Raw genomic sequence first — 26,925 nt, 5'->3', positions numbered from 1 at the left:
ACCAGTGTAGATAAAGTAAATAAAATTCAATATTAATAGAATAGAAAAAATATCTTGAAGCGGTACAAAAACCCCGATGGAAAAATTCGTCATAATAATTGAGAAATTCGCTCAGATATGTTTTCGAAAATAATACACATCGGACCAATTTTATCACTCAGTAATTTCCGGAGTGTGTAGATCGCCTGACGTCACATTTTGAACATACCTTACTTCCGTTTCTATCAAAACATAAACAAAGCACATGTTACGTACAATTTTAGTTAGTTTGAAAAGTTTTATCATCACAATCTTGCCAAGAGGAGATCGCGGATGTTCAAGCAAAGGCAGCGGGGTCAGGTGTGTTGCAGCAAATTGTGGGAATACAAATGCTGATGGGTTTTCCACGCATTCCTTCCCGAAAGAACAATTAGTTCATCATAGGTGGAAAAATTTTGTAAAAATCAAAACAGCAAACTGGGACCGAGCTTTCTGCCCTCTTCTCTTTCATTTCACACAAGAATGCTTCCCATTTAGGTATACATTTGAGGTTGAGCATATGGGCAGGGCACCAAAGAAAGTCAAACTCTATGAGGATGCTGTCCCGTCTATCCACTGTGTGAAGGAAACTGACAACCAAGCCAAGGTAACTGGTAATCTATCAGAACATTCAACACCAAAGCATCAGCTGTGTACGCATGAAATGATGTCACCATCAGAGGAAGTAACTTGTCAAGTGTCACCGCCAAAGAAAATAAGAAGAGGCTATTCAAAGAGAAGCAGCAAGGGTGAGTTTTTATTGACAAGTAACATATTATTATGTCTATGACATTCAACAGATCAATCACATCATTTCCATTTGTACCCTGTAGAGCGTTCTTTCATAGTTTCCAAAACAAATACAGTAAGTATCTAATAAATCAAGAAGTTAGATATAAACATTTGATAAATATTGTCAAAATTTTCATGTTGCCTTAAACTTTGTTTGACCATGTGAATAGAAAAATCTTTCTGCTGGTAGATTTAGAAGGCCTACATATATATTTTTCATTGTTGGACTAAGGTGTGAATCAGTTTACATATAGATATTTACAAACATGACGCGGTTTATTCCCATACCCAATTAATAAAAATCTTAATAAAACAAAAATGTAGTAGAAATTTTACAATATTGTGTTATGATTTTTTCGGTGGTGATAGTGTTGTCATGTTCAACAATTTTTTAAGTTTAATCGTGATTAATTATTTGTAGGAAGTCAGTGAATAGCCATCAGTATAAGTGACTGATAAATGTCCTCTAATAGTAATAAGGTACGTTTTGTTTTAGATTATTGCTGCACATGAGGAATAATGTTCACAACAAACAGACATTGAGACAACTCAGGATCAAGGATTAGAAAATTCATTTGACATTAGGAAAGAGGTACATACAATTTTGCTTAACTGTATATATATATATATATATATATATATATATATATATATATATATATATATATATGAGAATGACATTTCTAACAACAACATGCTTTAACAAAATGCATGTCATATATCTAGAAATAAATTAAAGGAAGAGCTACAGCTTAAACGTTTGGAGAAAAGGATAGGTTTGCTCATCATAAGGAAGAAATGTCGGTAGTTAAAAATACATTTTTTTAAATGTTTCAAACACATTCTGTTATGGTGGATAGGAGCATTTATTGAATTCATCATAGGAAATTTGGGATTATTTTTTCATCCCAAAAATAATTTCATCTTCTTAAAATTTCTAAATGCGAAAATAACTTGCCCAAACAAAGTACAGTTTTTAAAAGTAATAACACTGATGCAATTTAACTTTTTTTCAGGTAGAAGAATATGAAATTGATAAAGTGAAGCCTCTGTCTGCATCCATTAGTTGCCAAGTCAACAAAAAGATAAAACAGCGGTCTAAGAAACGCCAGACTTATATTAAGGTGTCAAAATCAATGGCTCGACCTGCAGTGAAGATGATAAGCACAGGTACTCATATACTTTCAGATAATCACTTTTGGTTATGATTTGTTCCAGGCATTATTTGAAAACAGAAAATCAAAGTCATTTTGATTGTTCAGTTAGTAGATCTATTTCTTATTGATCAATGATATTTCGTATGCAAAAGCTTCTTATGAAGTGCATGTCATATAGGTGCGTGACTTTTCACTTAAACTGTATTGGTCTAGTAATCTATTGAATTTAGATACATTTTTGTTAGTGCACATTTTAATTTTCATGGAAGATAGGATAAAACCAAGCTTTGGTGAATATATTTTATAACTTATAGGATCTAAAGTATTTGAAAAGCTTGAAGAGATTGTGACCAGCAGACAAATGAGAAAAAGATGTACCAATGCTGTCATCTGGACAACAAACGTTAGTACTGGAGGGATACCACTCTGTGATCAATCATTTTGCACCAAAGATGATTGGTTTCACCTATCATGGAATGCTTTCAAGGTAAATCTTAAATTATTGCACACAAAAAATACTGATTCGGGTTTTTCATTGTTTTAATTATAGTCCAGTATATTCATCTTCAAATTAAATTATTGATATCAAGATCTGATCTTTTGATATCCTGCAATGTAAAATTGTATAACAGTTTGTAGTGTTTTGGAATGTTTGCATATAAATCATCTATAAAAATTATCTGGTTTTTTAAAAGAATTATAATCTGTATTTTGCATCTTTATTTACTTTAAAATAAGCTTTGGCTAGCTGCACTGCATTTAAATGAAAACAACCAAAGAGAGCAAGCATGCACTAAGGATGGAAGAGCCAGATATAAAACAGTGTATCGAAAGTGCAAGAAAGGAGAATACACTGTCGGGGAAATCCATGTTGACTCAACATGTGGTAAGAAGATACATTAGTAACTAAGGAACAGAAAGGAATATATATGACTTAGAGATATAAATACTGTTGTGCCAAGTACTTATATCTTTTAAAATTAAATTCAAACAGTAAAGGCACAGTATTTGTTAAAGATAACACTCCTTTAATTTTAAAGGTCATGATTTTGCCCAGTGGTAAAATATTAAAAATATGCAAACAATTGTAAAGACCAATTTAATCTGTGTCTTAACTTCAACAAAAGGTTGCAGTTTTTGGCTTGTAAAATACACTGCATACTAAATTTACTTTAATTTACAGATTATGTTGTCTGTCTGATTAAAGCAGCATTCACAATGGACAGGTGTCTCACCTGAATGAGAAGGAGTAAAACTTCTTGTAGATACACCACCACAATTATGTAGTCTGTATCAGTGGCCTGATAAGGATATTGCTACTCAAAATCTTCTACGCAGATTTAATCGCTATCAGCCTCATGGAAGCCAGTGTAGTTCAGGTATTGATCAGGAAAGACAGTGTGGATCCTCTGAACAACACATGCTAGAATGATGACCCTCACTTCCTTGCCCCAAGAAGTGCCAACACCACAGAGCAAATTGTCTATGTGCTGTTTACCTATGTCTTCTAAAATAATAATTTGAAAATTAAGTTGAAATAAAGTATGCTTTATGCATTAATCAAAGTAGGAAATCAAAAGTTTTAGTAGATAGTGTTAATAGTGACCCAGTGTGAATTATCATTATTCTGTATATCAATAAAGTTAAATGATTCCAATAAAATCTCTGTATATATATATATATATATATATATATATATATATATATATATATATATATATATATATATATATATATATCTATATAAACTATTTTATCTTCCAACATAAAAAATGAAATAAAACAATATTTGTACATGTATATGTGTTGTTTTTGGGCATGATTTATCAGTATCACTGTGGTATAAAGGTTAGGTAGTGTAGGTCTCCAGAACAGGGGTTCAGTCCATGAAGGTGTCATAAAATGACTGGAAAAAGTGGTTTACTTATTTGCTGTAATAATAACCCCAGTACATATACTATACTGTCATATTATACTTACTCATTTCCTTGTTCTGGACATTCTCCAAATTGTTTATACTGGTTGCATGGTACTGAACCCTGGATGGCGTGTTATACATTGTATCCCCTGGTATTCATTGCAGACACTGGTGACCTTCTCTATGTCACAACAACATATGCATTCACTTGCTGTGGGCATTACCAAATAATGTCCACAATTACACCTAAAATAGAGTTTTCTTCTTTAATACATATTGCTGTGCTTGCCATATTTAATCTCATATTTATGAACACATCAGTAGCACAGTACAATGACACAAACTGACATAAAGTCATGAACATGTAAAACATTTAGTACAGCGCTGTAAAATTAAATTAGATAACAGAAGTTGCAAGTAGATGTTTACCACAGAAAAAAGGTTTATTTCATAGGTTCTAAAAATCAACTATTTGCATACATATGAGAAATTTGAAATTTTAACTTATAATAGTGTCCAGAATATGAATTCAGTTTTACTGTCATGAAAGTAATATCCTGCCTATTTCAAAAGTTGTGCAAAAGAGGGCCTCTTCTCCTAGGAATCTTAAGTACTTCTAAATCGTATCAATTTGTTCACAGATTTTTGAAGCTTACAACTGTGATCCGATGTATCTTTTACTTATTAACGTATGAATATGTCTCTACCCATGAAATGAAATACACTTGTACAGCCTTTATTACAGGTGAGAAAAAATCTATTTGTAAATGAACAGGAGACTGTTTAACAGTACTGCAAATCTCGTCGGATACATGTATTTATCGTATCAAAGGCCATAGACATATTCAGAAAACAATTACCATGAATTGTCTTTCAACCTATATTGTCTTTCTTCTTCATCATCTTCATTTGTAACTTCGGATTCGTCGGTATTGGAAATGTAGTGTTCAAACTGGTATGGATTAATTTGGGTGCCAGCAGCCGCTTTTACACCATTATCAGAATATTTTGAGCTTATTACCTCCCAATCTTCGACAGGCAAAGACCCGCAGGACAGTGACAATTCACTTACATCAGAATCGCAGTTTTCATGTTGTTTCTGGAGACTTTTCCATAATATGACGATACCAACTTGGCCTTTGTTTACAACGAGTGTTCAAAATGTGACATCACGCTTTATTTTCACTAAATACCTGAAGTGGTTGGCGGTGCATTCAGTTATTATAGGAAACAGGTGAAAACATGATATTAGGTAGGCTGCCATGCAATTATTACTGAAACTTTTTCAGTTGGATTTTTTACATTCATATTTTGAATATATATTCTCATTCACCAAGAAATAAACTGAATAAATGTAGATACACTGTTATGGCACTTTAAGTACTTTACTGAAAAATAGCATGGATGTATTAAATATAAATTGAACAATAAATTTAGTAAAAATGATGTTTGAATAAGACTGCATAAAATCAAATTTGAGTTCATGACATACAGTGCAGAAAACAGATATGATGTACATGTTTAATTCATCACGTTTCAAGTTATTCATGTTGCCTCCCTGTTTCCCGGATTATATGAGTTTCATATATCTTTAGTTATACAAATAAGTATTGTTATTGTTTCATTGATTTACTCCAGTACTATATATACATTTGTTCAAGATGATCCTATAATTCAGCAATCATCTTTCTGATTTTTTTTTAAAGCTTTGCATTATCTTAAGTGGAGGGAATGCTATTTTATTGACAGTATGACACTAATATCCAGGCGTGACAATGTCTCCTCTGAAAAGGAAGTGCTTATATATTTGTCTGTTATGGACAATATTGTAGTAATTATAAACAGACATCTCAATTTTAACGCATCGAGGAACTCAGTTTTATTAGCGTGCTTAAATTTAGAACTTCTGTACAGCATAGAAAGCAAATGTAATAATGTTATTTGCACTATATCATGAGTAGTTAATGTGGACATGAGTAGTTAACGGGGACGCAATACGGACAATGGGAATTAGCATTACATAACACCCTATCCACACACGAAGAGGGAAAAAAAACACAATATATACTATCCACACAAACGTATGTGAGTGCTTACAAACCCAAAATATGCTATTGAGAAAACCAATATCTACTATCCACACACGAGAAGAGGACCCCCCCCCCCCACATTACCTACTATCTATAATTCTTGGTCCCAATTCTCTATCTCAGGGACCACGGTTCTCTGTGCTGGTAGTGGCTGTGGTGCTGAAAGTGGCTGTGGAGGTATCCTTACCATGGGCTTAACTTCACTGCTCTGTCTTAACATCAAATGAGGTAGGATAATTTCTTTCTTTTCCTTCTCCTCTTCTTTCTTTTTCTTCTTATCCTCTTGCCCAAGCTTAACACTTTCCTGCATTGCCTCCATGGCCAGCTCAACCAGGGGGCGCATGGCTTACTCCAGGTACATCTGAAGCTCCAATAATTTGCTGATTCTACTCATCTTGAATCTTAACGAGCAAGCTCTGGGTAGCCAGACTGAAGAACTCTCTCACTTTATATTTGTAATGCGCTGACGTGAAAGAATCATTGCCTGTTACTAAAACTTATAAGATCCAAATCATCACCCAAAACAAAAATGGAACGCGAGGACCTAAAAGAAACACTCACTTTTTACTTACAAACACAAATACAAAAATACTATTTTTGACAAGCTACGGAAACGAAGTGCTTATAGACACACGTCTATTTTCTTGACATAAACAAAGAAATGAAGTGCTTACAGATACAATTCTTCGTTTTAAAACTTACTAAGATACAATTGGCAATTTAATTAGTGTCTCTTTTCTAGAGCATTGTGGTAGCCCTGAAAAGGGTTGTTTTTTGTGGATGGGGAGTTATGGCAATCTTTTATCGTCTAAGATTGCGTCCCCGTCTGACGACAGGCTCTCCCACATGATAGGGTCTGCTTCTCCAGAAAGAGAAGGAGAACTCTTTTGTGTCTACATGATAGTGGACAAATCCTCTGTCTCGGTCCTGCTGTTGCTGCTCATCCTGCCCTTTCTCCTCCCTCTGCTTCTTAAGTCTGTACTTCTCCGTAATTTCTTCTTTCTCTTTTTGTGTTTGCTCTTAGAAGAGCTCTTCTATCGGGTCTTCTGTCACTTTTAGCATTCTCACATTCTCTATTTCTTTGCCTGACATGATGTAAATTCACTTAAGCTTCATCCAGCATGGCTAGTCTTGAATACGTCTTCATAGGAGGATCTGTCAACAATGGATGGTCAGACTGGAGACTACCCCACTTCATGATGTTCAAGCGCGGACGCGATAGAAAACATCTCTACACTGTTTAGAGTTAGAACGCTAAGATTGTTTGATTTGAGGGTGCAGGATAAAGAGAAATCAAAGAGTATATATCATAATAAAAATTTGAAACAAATGATGGACCCATTTTTTCAAAACACAACATTATTTCTTTAAAGAGATAACAACCGTCAATTAACCAGAAAACATTTATTCCTAACAAACTAACAAACATTTTTAAAATAACCAACTATTGTTGACAAGGTTGAGAATGTTGTGAAGTGAAGCTAGACTTCCACTGATGGAAGGCCATTGATGTATACTACGTTTCCGAGCTAAAGACAAAATATAGCCATAATGCTCACAAAACTATGGATCGACTTTGTCATCGTTTCTAGAAGTCACTAAATGTTCTAAAGCATATCTAAGGCTGCGTTGATGAAGAAAATTCACACAATATTGTCCACACACCATGGAATCTGTGCCTTGTAATTTCACATTAATGAATCGGATCGTCTACACATTTCTGATCATAAGGTCGATGATGCCATCTTCCAAAGGTGGCACTCCATATGAATAAAATCACTCCACACAACCATCATGGGGAAAGTAGATGGCTACCCAGTGGGTTCCTGTGATATGACTGTCATCCCTGTTGATGACATAAGCTTGATGGTCTTGAGGTTTGCGCTGAGGTAGTTCATCTTTAGCACACACAACATGATTCCAACAAGCAGTGTACGAACTGTGGTTCAAAAGGCAAAATAGTCCTAGGTACCCATTTTTATGTTGTTGTTTCTGAGCTTTTTGACAGGTAATAATAATAATAATAATGAGGACTTTGTATAGCACCTAATCTTTAGAAGCTCTAAGCGCTTTACAACATTAGACAACACCTATAAGATAAAAAAAACATATAATAATATTATTACAAAAACAAACACCATGAAATTAGAAAAACATTAAAATATAAAAAACATGCTGAGAATATTTCAGGTAGGAAACATTATTAGGTCTTTAAGTTTGTTCTTGCAGTCGAAATAAGTGAGTTTTGAGAGCCTCTTGAATGTGATCACTGTGTCTTTTTGTGTCTTAGTTCAGTGGGCAATTCATTCCATCTTTCTGGGCCCTGGTGTGCAAAAGAACGCTGTCCATATGACTTTGTTGTCATAGTGGGAATAATGAGTATACGATTGTCAGAAGAGGAGCGTAAGTATCTTGCTGGTATGTACACATGGGTGAGATCAGATAGGTATGTTGGACTAGAGTCCGACAGTGAATGTAGCACAGAGAACAAATTTTGTGTTTGATTCTGGATCAAATGGATAGCCACTGTAGGGTACAGAGCAGCGGGGAGGTGTGCTCTGATCGTGGTACTCTAAGTATGATCCGAGCAGCTGTGTTTTGAACTTTTTGAAGTTTCCGGAGTAGATATTGAGATGAATCAGACAGAATTTAGTTACAGTAGTCCAGTCTTGAAAGTACTAATGAACACACCAGTGTTTTAGTGGCATCAACTGAAAGACATTTGCGAATTGAGCTGATGCGTCTCAGCTCAAGATATGCAGCCTTGCATATGTTCATGACATGTTGGTGCAATATGAGAGTACTGTCCAGAGTAACACCTAGGTTTCATACTGATTGTGTGAATTTAATGTTGGCATTGCTGATATTTATTGTTTGAGGTAAAAGATGTAAAGGAGAAAGTCTTTGTGTTGTGATCAGAATGACCTCAGTTTTATCATCATTCATCTGAAGCTTGTTACATGTCATCCATGATTTCACATCAGAAATGCACCTCTCTACACCTTGGATGGTAGCATCAACTTCAGTTGGGTGGCAAGATTTCTATCTTTGGGTGTCATCAGCGTCCAATTGGTGAGACACTGGATGATGATCTATGACACTTGAGAGAGACTAAATGTACATAATGAAGAAAACAGGTCCAAGAACAGACCCCTGTGGAAGACCGCAACATAGATAAACTGGGCTGGAGTGTATTCCATCTGCAGATACAGTTTGTGTCCTGTTGACCAAGTAAGACTTGAACCACAGTAAGGCTGTATTATGAATGCCAAATACATGCTGGAGACGGTGAAGTAATATATCATGGTCTATTGTGTCAATTGTGTCAAATGCTGTGGACAAATCAAAGAGGGTGAGAACTGTAATCTTTCCGCTATCCAACGTAGAGAGAATGTCATTAACTAATTTTAGAAGAGTAGTTTCAGTACTGTGGCAAGGGCGATATGCAGATCGTACACTGCTAAAAAGACTGTTTGAATTTAGATGAGATACAAGGTGGGATAGAAGAATCTTTTAAAAGATTTTTTTATATGAATGGGAGATTAGAAACTGGGCGGTAGTTCTTTAAATCGTTATGGCCGAGTGTTGGTTTCTTCAGCAGAGGCTTTACAATGGCAGTTTTGAAAAATGATGGGAATTCCCCAGATGAGAAAGAGGTATTAATAACATCAGTTAGTGAAGGCAATACTGGATCTAAGCACTCAAGCAGCAGTGATGTTGGAATTGGATAAAGTTCACATGACGTTGGTGCACTCTTCATCAGGATTGTATGTACGAAATCCATAGAGACAGGTTCAAATGCGGCTAATGGTTGCTGCTCAAATTCTGTATCCCAACTGTATGGTTATGCTGAGTGAATTGAAATTGTGGTGTCAAGCTTATCCCTAATGGTTTGTAAATTTGCAAACATGTCCGGAATGTCGACTGGAGAGGAGGTAGTTGGAAGTGGTGTTCATTTGTTCCTTGACATTAGTAATATCGAAGAACTCTTTGCAGCTGGAACTTTCCATGATCTTAGTAGTGTAGTGGGATGATTTCGCTGCATGGACTATATTTGTGACATTCTTCTTAGCGACTCCATAGATGTGCTTATGAATAGTGAGTCTGGTGGAAAGCCAGAGCCTCCCAGCTTTACAGCGGTCTCTTTTAGCAGTGCGAAGCTGGTCCCTAACACTGCTATACCATGGAGAACACTTTTGAATTGATACTCTGCACTTGGTAACTGGGGCATGTTTGTCAAGTAATGAACGCAGACAGTTATCGAGTTGTTCTGTGGTAGGAGGTAAGCAAGTTGTTAGGTTAGCTTGGATGTCGTGCATTAGTTTGGTTCTATTTATCATACGGAGGTTTCTCTTAGTAGCAGATAAAGGTGGAGTGTTAGGAACTGATACATCAAGATGGCATACAATGCAGAGGTGATCTGATGCAAGGTCATGGGATACCAGGGAGGACCGTAGAGTGTTATCATCAGGTCTATGAAGAATCCAGTCTAAAATGTGACCATGTTTATGGGTGGGTTGGTTAACTGACTGTTTGAGGTTGAAAACATTAATGGAATCTATGAGTTTTGATGTATTTGAGTTTCCAGGACAGTCAAAGTGAAAGTTGAAATCTCCAAGAATGATCAGGTTGACAGCTATCGAATTTTCATAGTCCAGGAGATTCGGAAACTGCTCCAAAAAGAGAGTCAGCCAGCCTGTTTTTTCTACTAGGAGGAGGGCGGTATAGGCAGAAAAAATGGACTGTCCTTTGCTCCAGTGTGAGTGTGGTTTGGACTAGTTCAAACGATGTGTGGTCGAAATTGAATGTTGTGGTGTAGTTGAGACGTTTTTTCATGGAGTTCTTGGTGATGACAGCAATTCCACCTCCGCGAGAATTACGGGGGAACGACTCGATGGAGTAACCAGTGGGTGCTAGATCTGCACACTTGGGCTCATCGCCTGATGTTTTTAGCCATGTTTCTTTAAGGAAAAATATGTCAACATTTAGGTCGTTGATAAAATTAACCATTTCAGTGCGCTTTTCCGGTGGTCCTACTGACTGGGCATTGAATAATGCAATGCGCAGAGGTATTTCTTGGAGAGTTGACACAAACGTTGACGAATTAATATGGATTTGAATTAGGTTATCTAAATTAACGGTCGAATTTCTTTTTAAATGGCTGTGCCGAAATAAGGGAGATAACTGGGATTCTTCTTCCTGTTCTACGCCGGCCAGCTTTGAAACAACGTTTCTTGTTCCGCTTCTGTTTACATTTAGGTAATGATGAATGTAGTCCCAGTTAGCTTAGTCTAGAGCACAATGTAGTGTGGAGAGCCAAGGAGTGATCATTTAAAGCAATTAATGAGGGTCCATCGTAGCATAAACGGGTAGACTGGCGAGTATCACGTGATGCCGGTGGGTTCAAAGACAGCTGAGAAAAAGTCTAATTGTTCTCGTTTCCAAATGACTAAATATTGTTCTTGTTATGGCCATCTGGACTTCATCACTATATCCTTTTCGTCCTTGTCTTGGGGTCTGCTTTCATGGTATCCTCCCATCTCATTTACATAGATTCTCCACTATTCAAAGAGGGATAACAGTGTTATATAGCTTCTAATAGCCTAGAATGACTTCTCTCAAACTGTTGATTTCTATGGTATTGTCGAATTCAGCATACACTATGACGTTCACCGTGTGGGGTAGAAGTGTTTTAAACTGAAGTTCCACACGAATCTGACCGGATTTTATAGGGTGGAAATTGTCACGGAATGGTGTAAATGTTGTTAATTAAATACATGTACTCGGGTTTCGTTTCTTTTTCTCTGTACAACGATACCCGGGGGTGATTATATGGTCTATGTATTTCGAAATCGTGAGTACGATTCGTCCTGTGCCACACGTGCAAGGTGCCTTTGATAAAGAATAACGAAAATTCTAAAGGTATAAATACGTTACTACATGTATAGGACCTTTACAATACTAATGGTTTTGTCAGCAAGCGGCCTGCTTAAAGGATTCGCACAACTCCAGCTGTAGGGGTAGGTAATGTTTTGGGTTTTAAGTGATAACTAGTGTATTACCATATTTGCCTTTGCATGTTTGTTATAGTTTTCTTTACATACCATAATGCGTGCATTTTTTATTCTTGTTGCGACGTAGTGCAGGACTTATATTGGTAATGTAAAGCTACATTTTTTAAAAAAGAATTGTTTGCTATTGTCTTATCAAGCAGGGTTAGGTTTACTATTGAACCTCTGTTTTGTAATTGCCATTATAATATAATCTTTTTAACTTACCATGTATAACGTCCTTACGTTATGTCTGTATCAAGTTTAGTACACTGTATCGGGTATATTTTCAGCTGAGTTTTTGATGGTAGGAATATCCGGGGTGTCCGGTGTTGTCAGAGGGTAGAAACGTCCGTGTGTCCGGAGCGTTTAAGGTGCCGGAGCGTCTAATGTCTAGCGTCCGGAATGTCAAGAGTGACTAAGGTGACCCAGCTGTAGAGCCGTCAAAGGACCAGGGGGACCGGAGGGTCTAATATTTCAAGTGTCCGGAGGGTCTAATGTTTCAAGTGATCATAGTATTCCGAGGGTCCGGAGTCTATATTGGTTGTGAAATTGATTCGGAGGAGCTGTGGAGCGGATATGGTGCACGGGTGACGGAGTGCATCTCCACACATGTATTTTTAGCTGTATGCTAATTTTGGGTTAGTAAGACCCAGTGTATTATTCAGGACTGGAAGGATAGATTGTATATCCGTTCTTGTTTAGTGACATAATTTCGCTACCTGAGCGAATACATTTTTTTACTATGTGTAAACGCTTACATTGTTTACTATTTGAGTGAACTATATTCATCTTTCCATTATTGAATCATTTGTGAAATCATTTATCCTGTGTTTTAGGGTTACTGACCTAAATTTATTTATACATTTTTTTCATCTTTGAAACTGTGCGTTTTTTTGTTAAATAGATCCAATATTTGGATTATAAATACGCACATATCTTCATCATCCACTACTCATATAAATCGCCACATTAAACCATATATCTGTGTCGTCAAAACGTGTTCTGTTGTTAATCCGAAATATCCCACCCAGTTATCTTGCTACAAATGGTGTCAGAAGTGGGATCATTTCGGATATAACAGAGCACTGGAATTGTTTTATTATATTTGTATGCTTTTTGTGTGTTTCAGATGCGTTTGACAAAGCACTAAGGTTAGGTAGATACCTAATATTACTTTATTTTTTGTATTTAATATTTTTGTTGCATTTCGTGAAAGAAAATACGGTTTGTGGTAATTACGTGTTTTGTATAAAACTGCACTTTAAGGTTGGTCACCACCAAACTTTTGAAATGTCTTCTATGAAAGAACTGGTAGAACTGGGGAAACAGTTTGGTTATGAGGGGGAGTCCCTTAGAAATTTCGTTCGTGAAGAACAAGCCCGGGAGAGGGACCAAAGATTAAAGGAGAGGGAATTAGAGAAGTGTAAGATCGAACTAGAGAAACAGGCTGAGAGGGAATTAGAAAGGGAAAAATTTGAAAGGGAACAACAAATAGAAAGGGAAAAAAGAGAAACCCAGAAGGAAATGATAGAATTAGAGAAGGGTAAGATAGAACTAGAGAAACAGGCTGAGAGGGAAAGGATAGAATGGGAAAGGGAAGCAGAGAGGGAGAAGTTAGAAAGGGAAAAACAGGTAAGGTTAGAAACTTTAGAGATGGAAGATAGAAATCGGCAGAGGGAACATCTAAGAAATTCTGAGCTATTGCAAGCTAAAAAAGAGGGGGAACATGATGTTAAACTGAGAGGTCCAAAATTGCCCCCATTTGAAGACGATAAAGATAATATGGATGGTTATCTAAATAGGTTCGAGAGGTATGCTACGGTACAAAAATGGAAGAAAGACGATTGGCCGCTCCATCTTGGCGCGTTATTGAAAGGTAAAGCGTTAGACGTGTATTCGCGTTTATCCACGGCCGATTCGCTCAATTACCCCGTGTTGAAAGAGGCACTTCTCAAGAAATATGAACTAACCGAGCAAGGGTTTCGCAAGAAGTTTAAGTATAGTAAACCAGAGAGAGGCGAAACATTCACCCAGTTCGTCAGTAGGACTTGCAATTATTTGCAGCGATGGGTGGAATGTGGTAAAGTCGTCAAGACATTTGAGGGTCTTGTCGATTTCTTGCTTCGTGACCAATTGTTAACAACTTGTGGCAAGGAGTTATATTTATTCTTGAAGGAAAGATCCTTCACAAATGTACATGAAATGGCCACACAGGCGGATTTGTTCGCCGAAGCTCGGGGAGGTTCGCAGAATGTCATCACGCGAGATGTCAAAGGTGGGAATCGGGTCAACGACAGAAAACCCAGGGAACCTGAAAAATCTGGTAGGAGTAACCAGGGGAAGCGGAGTGACATGCAATGTTTCATTTGCAAGGAAGTGGGTCATATCTCCCACTATTGTCCTAAACGGAAGGGACCAGTCCAGAAAGTAGCGGTAGCCATTAGAGGCAGAAGATCGGTAAATGGAAAACTTAATGTTTCCCAGCAAGTTAAGCGGAAAGCGGTGCGTGAACCGGTGGTGCGTTCAGAGACCAGTCGCGATGTGATCCAATCAATCGGCACGTGTATTTTTCCAGAGGCACGGGTGCCGACCGCAAACGGCACTGTTACCGGACAAGAAGTCACCGTTCTACGAGACACGGGATGCACTACTCATGTCGTGAAACGGAGCTTAGTCCGCGATGATCAATTGCTTGGGTTTAAATCACCTTGCATGTTGCTTGACCAGACAATCGACCACGTTCCAGTTGCAAGGATAATGATAGATACACCTTTTTTGACCGGGACTGTGGAAGCTTTATGCGTAGCCAACCCGATTTATGAACTGACGATTGGCAACGTACCGGGTTCTAGACTTCCAACCATAGCAGATTTCCGATTCCCTATCATCCAGGCAGTACAAACTAGGGCTCAGGTAAAGGAGGAAAATAAACCTTTGCGTAAGTTAAAAGTACCGGAAGCCATTACTGATATATCCCGCGAAGAATTCCAAAATGAGCAAAAACGTGACGCGTCTTTACGTGCAACCTCTGAGAAGGCATTAACGGGTACCGTGAGAAAGTGTAAGAACGGGGGTTCCTCTAAATTCCTTGTTCGAAAGGGTTTAATGCACAGGGAATACTCTACATCGGATAGGAAGTTCTTGCAATTAGTGGTTCCCCAGAAATTTAGGGCACATGTATTAAAGGTCGCGCACGAGTCGAGTATGGCAGGTCATTTAGGTGTAAAGAAAACAACGGATAGGGTATTAAGAGAATTTTATTGGCCTGGCGTCAATAGCGACATAGCGCGGTTCTGTCGCTCGTGCGACGTTTGCCAGAAGACGATCTCTAAGGGCAGGGTAACTAGAGTACCGTTAGGTCAGATGCCTTTGATAGATACTCCGTTCAAACGAGTGGCCATCGACATTGTAGGACCAATATTTCCGCATACAGATCGGAAAAACCGATACATCTTGACACTGGTAGATTACGCTACCAGATATCCAGAAGCCATAGCTTTGCCATCAATTGAAACCGAACGTGTAGCCGAAGCGCTCGTAGACATGTTCAGCAGGGTCGGAGTGCCCGAAGAAGTTCTTACGGATTGTGGAGCGCAATTCACCTCAGATCTTATGGCAGAAATTAGTAGGTTGTTGTCCCTTAAACAGTTACGCACAACACCTTACCATCCTATGTGCAATGGATTGGTCGAGAAATTCAACGGCACATTGAAGCAAATGTTGCGGGGAATGTGTGCGGAAAGACCGAAGGATTGGGATAGATATATGAACGCCCTTCTGTTCGCATATCGTGAGGTTCCTCAGGAAAGCTTGGGTTTCTCCCCGTTTGAACTATTGTACGGTAGGACAGTTCGTGGTCCTATGCGCATACTTCGTGAACTGTGGACAGACGAGGTCGCGGACGAAGAAGTTAAGACCACATACCATTACGTAGTTGATTTGCGCGAAAGATTAGAAAGTACTTGTCAAATGGCGCAAGACGAACTCGCGAAATCTAGTCATAGGTACGCCAAGTACTACAACCGAGGAACTCGGAGTAAAAAATTTGACGTAGGCGATCAAGTGTTGGTGCTTCTCCCAACGAATAACAACAAGCTGCTAGTCCAATGGAAAGGGCCATATGAAGTCAGACAGGTGAAAGACGAAATGGATTATATCATTGATATGGAGGGGAAGTCCAAGACATTTCATGCCAATATGCTTAAACTCTACGTAGCGAGACCTGGACAAACGATTGATAAAGGGATTTTGAATGTAGTATGCGTTGCGGTGATAGAGGATAGGTCTGGTGACGAAGCGGAATTCGTCTCCAGCACAGACATACCCCTTGAATACCCCATGGACGTTGGTAAGGAAAGTATTGACCAGATAAATGTATGCCCTGAGTTATCGGAGGGTCAACGTACACAGATTATGGAGGTTTTGTCCAAATATCCAGATGTGTTCACGGACAGACCAGGCTGTACGGGTCTAATTCGACACGAGATCAAATTGAATACCACTGAGCCTATCAGGATTAAAGGATATCCGATACCCTTTAATGCACGGGAGACAATCAGCGAAGAAGTGATGAAAATGTTAGACCAGGGAGTGATCGAACCTTCAAACTCACCATACTCGTCCCCCGTGGTGTTAGTCAGAAAGAAAGACGGGACCAACCGGTTTTGCATCGACTTTCGGCAATTAAACAAGATCACCGTATTTGATGCAGAACCAATGCCAGATATGGAAAGTGTATTTTCAAAACTGGCAGGTCATAAATACATTTCCAAATTAGATCTAAGCAAGGGATATTGGCAGATACGCATCGCCGATAATGTCCGCGAGTTGACGGCATTCGCGACTCCCAAAGGACTGTTTCAATTTAAAGTTATGCCTTTCGGTTTAGTCAACGCCGGTGCGTCGTGCGTTCGTCTCATGCGCAAATTATTAAACGGAACGGAAAACGTCGACAGCTTCGTAGACGACATCTTTGTTTACACGCATACATGGGATGAACATGTTAAGGTATTACGGGATCTGTTCGATAGACTTCACATTGCAAACCTTTCAGTTAGGCCTACTAAGTGTAGCATAGGGTATTCCAGTCTGGAATGTTTGGGACATCTGGTAAGTGGACTAGGCCAGTTGCAACCTCATCCAGATAAAATAGGTGCAATCAGGGATGCCCCTAGACCAGAGACAAAAAAACAAGCAAGGTCTTTCCTAGGTCTAATCGGGTTCTACAGGAAATTCGTCCCCAACTTTTCGGCTATTGCCAGCCCATTAACGGATTTGACTAGGAAGGGGCAACCGAATAAAGTTTCATGGGGTGTATGCCAGGAAAAAGCGTTTAACACTCTAAAACACAAACTGGTAAGTGCACCAATTTTAAAGTTGCCGGAAATAGATAAACCTTTTGTACTGAGGACTGATGCGTCCGATACGGGTCTTGGGGCTGTTTTGCTACAGGAGCAAGGGGGGATGAAATTGCCCATTGCTTATGCAAGTAGGAAATTGCTCCCTATAGAGGAAAAGTACTCCGTGATTGAAAAGGAGTGCCTAGGTTTAGTATGGGGAATAGGGAAATTCCATACATATCTTTTTGGGAGGGAGTTTACCTTGCAAACGGACCATCAGCCGCTTTTATATTTGAATAAAGCAAAGGTCACCAATGCAAGATTGATGCGTTGGGCGTTATCTTTGCAACCATACAGTTTTCGAATCGAGGCAATTCGAGGGTCAGAAAATGTGGGAGCTGATTTTTTAAGTAGGGTGTAATTAGCAAATCATTTCGTTCGGTCTGAAAATTGGAAGTTTTAATAATGATTCATTGTTCACATTCCGTGATTGTTCTAAAAGTGATACCACTTTTTTTTAGGGGGGAGGTATTGTCACGGAATGGTGTAAATGTTGTTAATTAAATACATGTACTCGGGTTTCGTTTCTTTTTCTCTGTACAACGATACCCGAGGGTGATTATATGGTCTATGTATTTCGAAATCGTGAGTACGATTCGTCCTGTGCCACACGTGCAAGGTGCCTTTGATAAAGAATAACGAAAATTCTAAAGGTATAAATACGTTACTACATGTATAGGACCTTTACAATACTAATGGTTTTGTCAGCAAGCGGCTTGCTTAAAGGATTCGCACAACTCCAGCTGTAGGGGTAGGTAATGTTTTGGGTTTTAAGTGATAACTAGTGTATTACCATATTTGCCTTTGCATGTTTGTTATAGTTTTCTTTACATACCATAATGCGTGCATTTTTTATTCTTGTTGCGACGTAGTGCAGGACTTATATTGGTAATGTAAAGCTACATTTTTTAAAAAAGAATTGTTTACTATTGTCTTATCAAGCAGGGTTAGGTTTACTATTGAACCTCTGTTTTGTAATTGCCATTATAATATAATCTTTTTAACTTACCATGTATAACGTCCTTACGTTATGTCTGTATCAAGTTTAGTACACTGTATCGGGTATATTTTCAGCTGAGTTTTTGATGGTAGGAATATCCGGGGTGTCCGGTGTTGTCAGAGGGTAGAAACGTCCGTGTGTCCGGAGCGTTTAAGGTGCCGGAGCGTCTAATGTCTAGCGTCCGGAATGTCAAGAGTGACTAAGGTGACCCAGCTGTAGAGCCGTCAAAGGACCAGGGGGACCGGAGGGTCTAATATTTCAAGTGTCCGGAGGGTCTAATGTTTCAAGTGATCATAGTATTCCGAGGGTCCGGAGTCTATATTGGTTGTGAAATTGATTCGGAGGAGCTGTGGAGCGGATATGGTGCACGGGTGACGGAGTGCATCTCCACACATGTATTTTTAGCTGTATGCTAATTTTGGGTTAGTAAGACCCAGTGTGTTATTCAGGACTGGAAGGATAGATTGTATATCCGTTCTTGTTTAGTGACATAATTTCGCTACCTGAGCGAATACATTTTTTTACTATGTGTAAACGCTTACATTGTTTACTATTTGAGTGAACTATATTCATCTTTCCATTATTGAATCATTTGTGAAATCATTTATCCTGTGTTTTAGGGTTACTGACCTAAATTTATTTATACATTTTTTTCATCTTTGAAACTGTGCGTTTTTTTGTTAAATAGATCCAATATTTGGATTATAAATACGCACATATCTTCATCATCCACTACTCATATAAATCGCCACATTAAACCATATATCTGTGTCGTCAAAACGTGTTCTGTTGTTAATCCGAAATATCCCACCCGGTTATCTTGCTACAGAAATGTCCCTTGTCGCTGCTTTGGTCAAGAGTGAAATCGAAGGCCCGCAAAGTGTAACTTTCGGCATATTTCTTTTACGTAATACCAGGAACTGTCCGGTGGCTTCGTACAGAGACAAGTACGATCTCAAGTAATTCATCTGCTCAAACTTAGGCTCGAAGGATCTGGTACAGAAGGTCTTGCCATCGCGATTGACATCAAGTTTCCATAACACGCAAGCATCCAGATGAGTGTTCTTGACTTCTTTTCCGTACGTTAAGAGATTTTCCAGGTACGTTCTGTAAGGGTAAGTATCCATGCTACTACTGACCAGTTTGTTATTCAAGTACAATTCCACTGAGCTGAACAAGGAATGCATAAAATTGTTGACGGGAGCTACTGCTGCATCGTCTATAGGATTTTCAGCCCGATCCTGAACCTTGACTTTCAAGTACAAGTAACAGCTATTCAGAACGATGTAATCTTCGGACTGTCCTTTGATTTCAAAATCGATTAGGGTTGATCCTGAGCCATTGACAGAGGAAACGGGATGAAATTCTACCCATTGGAATTCTTGTATCGTCATCATAATGGGTGGCATGGCAAACACATCTAGTTCTCACTTGGAACAGGCCTAATATTATGTGCATCATTGTTGGGAAATACCTCCATGGAACTGTCACTGGGTAAGGTTTTGTACCATTGGTTGCTGTTGTTGTTCACAATTCCAAAGTTCTCATGATGTCTGACGAGTCACTCGAAGATAGAGGAGTGTCTAAAAGAGGATTGCTATGTTGGTTGTTATTGTTGAGATGGTAAAGACTGGCGTTGGGCACGGGGCTCCCGTTGTTTCCATTCGATGAGTATTTTAGGGAAGAATTGGGAAGAAGGTAACCAATGCAAGTGCTCAGTAAAATGGAACACAATTGTTGGTCTCCTAGTTGCAGACTTAAGTTTGCAGTGACAGCACCGATGACACAGTACACCACAAATATTTGGCAGAAAAAGACGATTTGCGTTTTAGGCACACATTCTCCACACCACACTCACAGGGGTTGCTTTTGTAGAGAACTGGTTGAAGGAGTGGTCGCTGCAGTGGTAGCGGTAGCTGACTATGTGTGGAAGGGCATGATGGTCACATCTTTTATAGTCGATGACGTGTGAAGCGTTGATCCAAGAATCAAAACTTGGTAGTGTATCCTTTCCAACGCACTTTGACTTCCTTGACACGGCATTTTCCCACTTTAGGGGTTCTTAGTTCGAGAATGATTTAGATGTCGTACACTACGTCTTCTTTTTTGGGTACGCGTTGTAACTCGGGCAAGTAAAACGTTCCTCTTAGCACTTCCGCCGTTCATGTCTTCCAATGTATAGACGGCAGGATAATGACCACTCACTCGTCCAGTGACAATAAATAATTCTGTGGTCAAGTTGGATAAGTAACCGTTGTCAAAACTGCGTCTTCTTTTGCCAATACGCACACAATATCCTGCTACCAACACTCATCTTTTCTAGGGAACAGCCACCGTTTGGGACGTACCAAACAGGCGCTCAAGAATAGCCACTTCGTTGTCAGGAGTTACTTTTTGGAGGCACATCCGATGCTCCGATAGTAAGATTGGTTGTACGCTTGGACAAGGTACGGTAAGATGTCGATGTACATGAGAGTGTGTAGATCTGTAAACTATTTCCACATGCGTTCTTTCAAAGTGCGTTGAAAACGTTCCACGATGGTGGTGAAGAAATGAATGTCACGTTTCTATAATTCCTTTTGGAAAGCTTTTTTTTTCAGAAATTCGGTGCGTTTGTAGGTTTTCCATCGAAAAGGGTGACGACCACTTTGGTTCAACACCAGTTTGAGGTCTCGCACTTACTCACTGCTCGATTTTGAAGTCAATGGTACGACCCAGGCAAATTCGGAAAAGACGTCGATGACACATAACAAATATTTGTAGTCACAATTGTAGGTTGGCCAAATGAGATACATCAGCTAAACCGGCTTGCCTTTGATGATCTATGCCCTCCACTCGGGTGCGAGTTCTGGAAACTTTTCGTCGAAAGGTTTGTGTAAAGTGTACGAGGCTTGTTCTTGTAACCATCGTTGTACTTTGAGGTAAACGGAGACTTTCAGTCGGGATTTGGCAGCACGATGCGAAACTAATCCGGAACCTGCAAGATGAACTGGATTGTAGAAAAGGCTGGTTAACACGTTCTCTTTTTCGTTATTAGGTCACCCTCTTTTCACTGAAGCTACTCTTTGGTTTCGTGTGGTATTTTGTTGGCTTGTAATGCTTTACGTGTCCGGTGAGCGATGGGTGTTGAGGAGGAGGGGAATGTCTGAACAGGGGTAATCGGTTATTGTTTCACTTCTGTCTTCACTTCTTTCCTTTTCTTCTCTGATGAAGAAGAGGTGGCCATACTCATTTTAATCCTACCAATTCTGGCTGTAGATGGTGTTGTTAACTTGCGTACTTTTTCTGGTGTAGTTTGTATCTCTTCTCCTTTTTCTGTCTTAGTCACTGGGGTGGTGGTGGTGGACTTTTCGTCAGAGTCTTAAAATCTTTCAGAGTCGGCCGAGCCGTTTCGTCTACAGCTTTCTGGTGAAAGAGTTGCAGTCGTTGCAACAGTTGACCGTACCTTTGCGATTTTTCTAATTCGGTCATATCGTTGCTAGTAATGAACGATTGCAATTCTATTTGTAACTGGGACATCTCGGTCAAATGAGGGTTGGGAGGCAAATGTGGGGTCCGTTGTTCTTGCCAACGATCAAATTCTATCTATCCACTAAAGTCAAAAGTCAGTTTTCGTTCTTCCGTTGGATTTCAATGGTCATGTCTGAGATCTTTTATCTCCACATGTCCCTTTTATCTTCTCAGTCCTTTTCATCTTGCTCCCATCGAGTCCTCCCAGCATTGTTCCCAATACTCCTTACAGCAAGGGTCCAAACTGCATGGACAACATTCCTACGTGCTGTACCAATATCGTTTTCTTGTAACGAATGAGTAATTTCTTTTAGACCATTTGACGATGAAGTTGTCGATGCTTGACTAAGCATTCTTTCTGAAGTTTAGACTAAGGTATCGTGCCTTTCAAGACATTCAGGCAACATTCACACACGGTATCGACGACGCCTTTTGGGGCTGTTTGAATGAGTTGTTTTCGCATGGGTGAAGGATCTTTGGGCAGGACAGAAAACATATCCCAATGTTTGACTAAACCAAGAAAAGTCCTTTCCTTTTCTTTCCTTTTGAGCCAGAGAGTGGTCTGCACTTCTTTTAGGGGACATCTTTGGACGTTTCGAGCACAAAAACACTAATGTCCATCCTTAACCGCAGGTCTATTTATACTGGAATGCGTCAACACTGGTTGTCTTTATGTCGTATCATCTTGATGACAGCATCACACGTCGCGGAGGGGTTCGCATTGGACTAAATCGGGACAGTTCTTGCTTGGATAAATCCAGTAAACTCTGTAACATGCCCGATCTACCTTGGACTTTGACTTTGGGGGTAGGTACTTTGTATGAAGCTGCTACTGCAGCTAAAGAGGAGAAGGTGGGTGTCACCGCTGGATAAGTTCTTGGACACGTGGGTTTCCGTTGTTTTATCATATGAGGAAGAACGGGTGTCAAATTGGGTTTGGCAGGCATCACCAACAACGAAGAAGTGGAAGAACGTGAGCCTACTGGAGACGCGGTCACTGTCGTTGCAGGTCGTGGTTTAAGAATGTAAGGTTGTGTCCTTGTCGAAGTGCCTCTCTTGCGGGTATAAGCTGTTTTCTGGGGTGTTTCTGGGGACTTTTCCAGAAAAGTCAGCCAAGGCAATTCTAATTGTTTGGCTACGACTTGCACTTGCGATTTATCTCTACGGCTTTTAAACAAGACCACGCAATTATTTTTGAGACTGATGGTGCAATGGGCTTTACGTTGTTGAAAAAAATTTTAGGTGATGTAAATGCCACTGGCATTATGATGATGCCCTTTGCGCGTAAACCACGGTTTAATTTCTTCTTCGTCTTTTCCGAAATGAACAGATGGGTTTGACTGGGATCAGACACGATCCCGTCGTCTTCTCCAGGAATGCCTTCCACAAATACGACGGTATCGCCTTTTCTTTCGTGCAAGGGACTGTACGCCGATTGCCACTCTTTGTAACACCACACGATTCGTTGAGGTGGATGATCAATCAAATGATGTTTATTTTCGATGAAACGTTGGACTAATTTGGTTTGGCCTGAAACGCTAGGTCCGGCAATTAACATGATAAAGGGATGGCGAAGATACAAGCTCTCCCAACTGCTACGATCGATGTGTTCGTCAATGACTTTGAAACTTTGAAAGTAGAGGAATAGAGAGCAAAGACATCAGAGATAGCCATTGTGCAAAAATGTCACTTTTGACGCGAAGGCAGAAAAGACAAAAGTTTCTATGCATTTTTAGGACACGTTTATTTTTTTAATGGAACAACGTGATAGACAAAAATATACAAAAGTTAAATGGTTGAGTACAGCGTTAAAATACATATAAAAAAGATCAAAGTGGTAAATACACAAGTCACTATACATGACTCTGGTAACAAAGATGTCCTAGGAACAGTGTAATGTTCTTAATGTCTCTATATTGGGTACAGACTCACAAGTGTCGTCCCGTAATGGCCATTCGGGAATGGCCATGACACTCATGTCCTGAAATCAGTGGTTGTTCTTGGTGTCAAGTTCTTCTGACACTATCATTAACACAGGTTTAAAAGTTACTTTTTTCTCTGAACGTTTGAATTTACGATCACAGCTTTTGGGTATACTTGGCCACTTCTTTGGTCCAAACCTCAAAACCCCAATTTTTCTACTCACGTGCATCTGTTCAGTGAGGGTGTAACTCACAAGCTACGCACACATCGTCGTACACATCTTCAGTAGCCAAAAGTTGACGAAACTGTTTTCCCCCTTAGAGGTCGAGAAATATCCAGATGAAAACGCAAGGCTTTTAACAATGTGTGTTTTTCGAGCTCATTTAAAGAGACAACTTTCATGTTTTATTTGGTGGCAAATACTGTTCGTAAAGAGTACACAAGGAATCGACTGGTAAACTAAATCCTAGAAAGCAAGTCAGAAAGACACACACCACACGTCGGCCCCAAAAGATTTTGGTAACCCTTTAACTCTTCCCCTAGAACTCGTTGCAGTATGTCTACCTTGTGGTAAAAAGAAGTAGTCACTACAAACAAATCCTTCTCGCCCACGTCAAGTTTAACAATGACTGACCACTGGAACACTTTCATCTGAATCAGTCCTTTTATAGCATTCAGGTACCATTGGTGTAAACATCGGTGACGTGAGGGATGCAGTTCTTTGCATTTCATTTGTATTTTGACCAGCTCACGGTAAATGCTTTCTATCAACTCCACAGGCAAACCACGAATGTTCTCTTGCAAAGTATCCATGATTATGTCACTCAGTATTATTTCATTTAAAATCTTTTCCAAGAGCGAGTGTAATGGACATAGTGAGTAATTTCTGACCAGTACCATTCAGGGTAACAGTAAAATTTATCTATAAAATTTTCTAATGTAAAAGGTCTAAAGCGGAATAATCGGATGAAAGCAAACTTGATCCAGAGAAATCTGACGAGTTTGTTGACTTTTTTCCCTTTCCTTTTGTGAATTTCTCGACACAAAAGTTATACAGTCACCAATTAAGATTTTTGCTCTGGCAAGTCCCTGCCAAACAACCTTGTAGATCTTCTCTAGCAATTCGTTTGGTAATCGTTGAATATTATTTATAATGGGGTTTACTTCTTGTCTTGGTGTTGCCCAATGTTTGACTCCTAGCCTAGCTGGTATCTTAAACGACATATTATGCCACTTCAATGACTGTGTCCCACTAAAGGCAGGTAGTAACAATGCGGAGACCATCGAGCAAGTTCCGGGCAAGCCGAATCGTTCTGCTCCCACTGGTGAAGTGACACAACGCAACAGAAGCACTTGACTTTATCCCCTTCTCACAAGTGTAAAAATCCAGCTATGGCTAATTTTTCGAGGGTAGGTCCTGCTATACATTTGGGCCATTTTCCTTCAAAGGTTTGGAATTGACTTTTAAAGTTGCAGTATTCAGGCAAACGAACAGGGAACGAATATTCGTCTTTCCCGGGCTCATAAAATGAGGGTACGGTGAAATGCGTTGGAGTTTGCTCATTTTTGCATGACATCCGTAGGTGGTAGCTGTATAGTTTCACGTGGATCATAACATCCACCATGAAAGTAGTGTATGGTAGTAGTGGTAGTATTAGTAGTCATAAAAAAGTTCCCATGATGTGGTACAGCATCGCTGAGGTCACAGCGTGCGGCATTGCTCTCATCGCAAGGCACATCATTGCACTCCACTTGAGAATCACCGAACTTGAATTGATGTCTGTTTAAAAGTATTCATCTTTCTCGCTTGGTCTTGGTAGTTACAATGAGCTATTGGTCTTGGACGTTGTCTCTTTTTATTTGCTGACCAATACCGACATGTCCGTATGGCAAAGTGAAGTGGTTTGGAAGTCGCATTCATCTCTGGTACACAATTCGATACACTTTTACAAAGGTCGACTGATGATTTGGTGTGTGGGTAAACGTACCATCTTGTGCGGTTCGTAGCTGGTCACTTTAAAATTTCCAACCTGTTCAGACTGCAAAGCTTATTTCAGTTGTCCAAAGTTCACCACTCGACTGGTGCGATAATTGAGAGTCAATCCTTTCAATTAACACTCCGTGTGCACGTTTCCTTGTGGGTCCCGGTATACCTAGCCGAACGTTAGGAACGCCACAAGCAAAACTTAGAATCTTGTCGTCGGGGTGCTCGTCCAACCAGGCTGCTAAACGGTCTTCTTCGATGTCAGGGTGACGTTGTCCCAACCGATCGATGTAGATGCAACTGTCCGTGTCAAAGTACAGGACGCGATCTCTTAACAGTTCTAAACCTTCCTACAATTTTAAGCGAACATGGGCTGTCACGTAAGCCGCATTGATGACATTTCGAAATTAATCGATTTGTACAAAGTCCACTTCTTAGTCCATTTCTTCCTCGCAATTAACCAGGGTCAAGTCTTCACGAAGGAGGTCCACCTGTTTCATGTATTTGGTTTTGTCGTGAATCATCCGGATGTAGCTGGAAGGTTCTGTCAAATACTCCGTCTTAGGTAAACACGGTCGTTGTGTTATTTTCCCCCACAAACAATTCAACATCACTTTGGCAAACGATCGCCTTCCTTCGTTTTTCTCCACGTGATCTAAAGTGATGCCTTCCTGCTCCCAGTATTTCTCTTTGAATTTCTTTTGGTCTTCGGAAGCGTGGCACCAGGAAGGATAGCCACTGACTTCCTGTTTCAGTTTCAAAAAGGAAACAACGTATTCATTGAGAATGCCTTTCTGAGTTCGGTTACCCTTGTGGTACGGTTTTGTCTTGGGAAAGTGGTAACTTTCGTGCACTTATAACAATTGATATCCCAGGTCCAGAGCTTTAAACAATTCTACACTGACCCCCGTTCCCGTCAAGGCACGTTCTTCCTTGGTGTTGACAAGACTGATATTGAATGCACGTTTCGGCACAAGTACGGCACAAGGAAAACACCAGTTTTCCTTGGCAATGTTGAGGTAAAACGGGATGGTTCAAGTCGGTAGAGGCAAGACTTTGCACTTGATCAAGCCTTCGTATT

The 26,925-nt window shown here is 39.6% G+C and overlaps 1 protein-coding gene across 2 annotated transcripts; it reads left to right on the top strand.

The window, feature by feature from the left end:
* The first annotated feature begins 232 nt into the window (after window positions 1-232).
* Window positions 233-19,189, top strand: LOC149806363 (uncharacterized). Of its 2 annotated transcripts, XM_089952143.1 has the most exons (6): window positions 233-767; window positions 1,307-1,402; window positions 1,827-1,980; window positions 2,282-2,454; window positions 6,099-6,203; window positions 12,319-19,189. In XM_089952143.1, exon 6 carries the CDS (start codon window positions 13,319-13,321, stop codon window positions 17,786-17,788), a length of 4,470 nt encoding a protein of 1,489 aa, XP_089808269.1. In that variant the 5' UTR covers window positions 233-767; window positions 1,307-1,402; window positions 1,827-1,980; window positions 2,282-2,454; window positions 6,099-6,203; window positions 12,319-13,318; the 3' UTR covers window positions 17,789-19,189. The 2 variants fall into 2 exon arrangements, with proteins under 2 accessions (XP_089808269.1, XP_089808277.1); XM_089952151.1 differs by lacking the exon at window positions 1,307-1,402.
* The last annotated feature ends 7,736 nt before the right edge of the window (window positions 19,190-26,925 follow it).

Source organism: Sinohyriopsis cumingii, chromosome 1 (genome assembly GCF_028554795.1).
Source record: "Sinohyriopsis cumingii isolate HCF-2022 chromosome 1, ASM2855479v2, whole genome shotgun sequence".
Taxonomy (NCBI): domain Eukaryota; kingdom Metazoa; phylum Mollusca; class Bivalvia; order Unionida; family Unionidae; genus Sinohyriopsis; species Sinohyriopsis cumingii.
Note: the sequence above shows the minus strand (reverse complement) of the source record. Positions and strands in the feature narration are given on the sequence as shown.

What these genes read in the sequence shown, in the direction of transcription:
- LOC149806363 (XM_089952151.1), top strand. Translation starts at nt 13,319, where the DNA reads ATGTCTTCTATGAAAGAACTGGTAGAACTGGGGAAACAGTTTGGTTAT.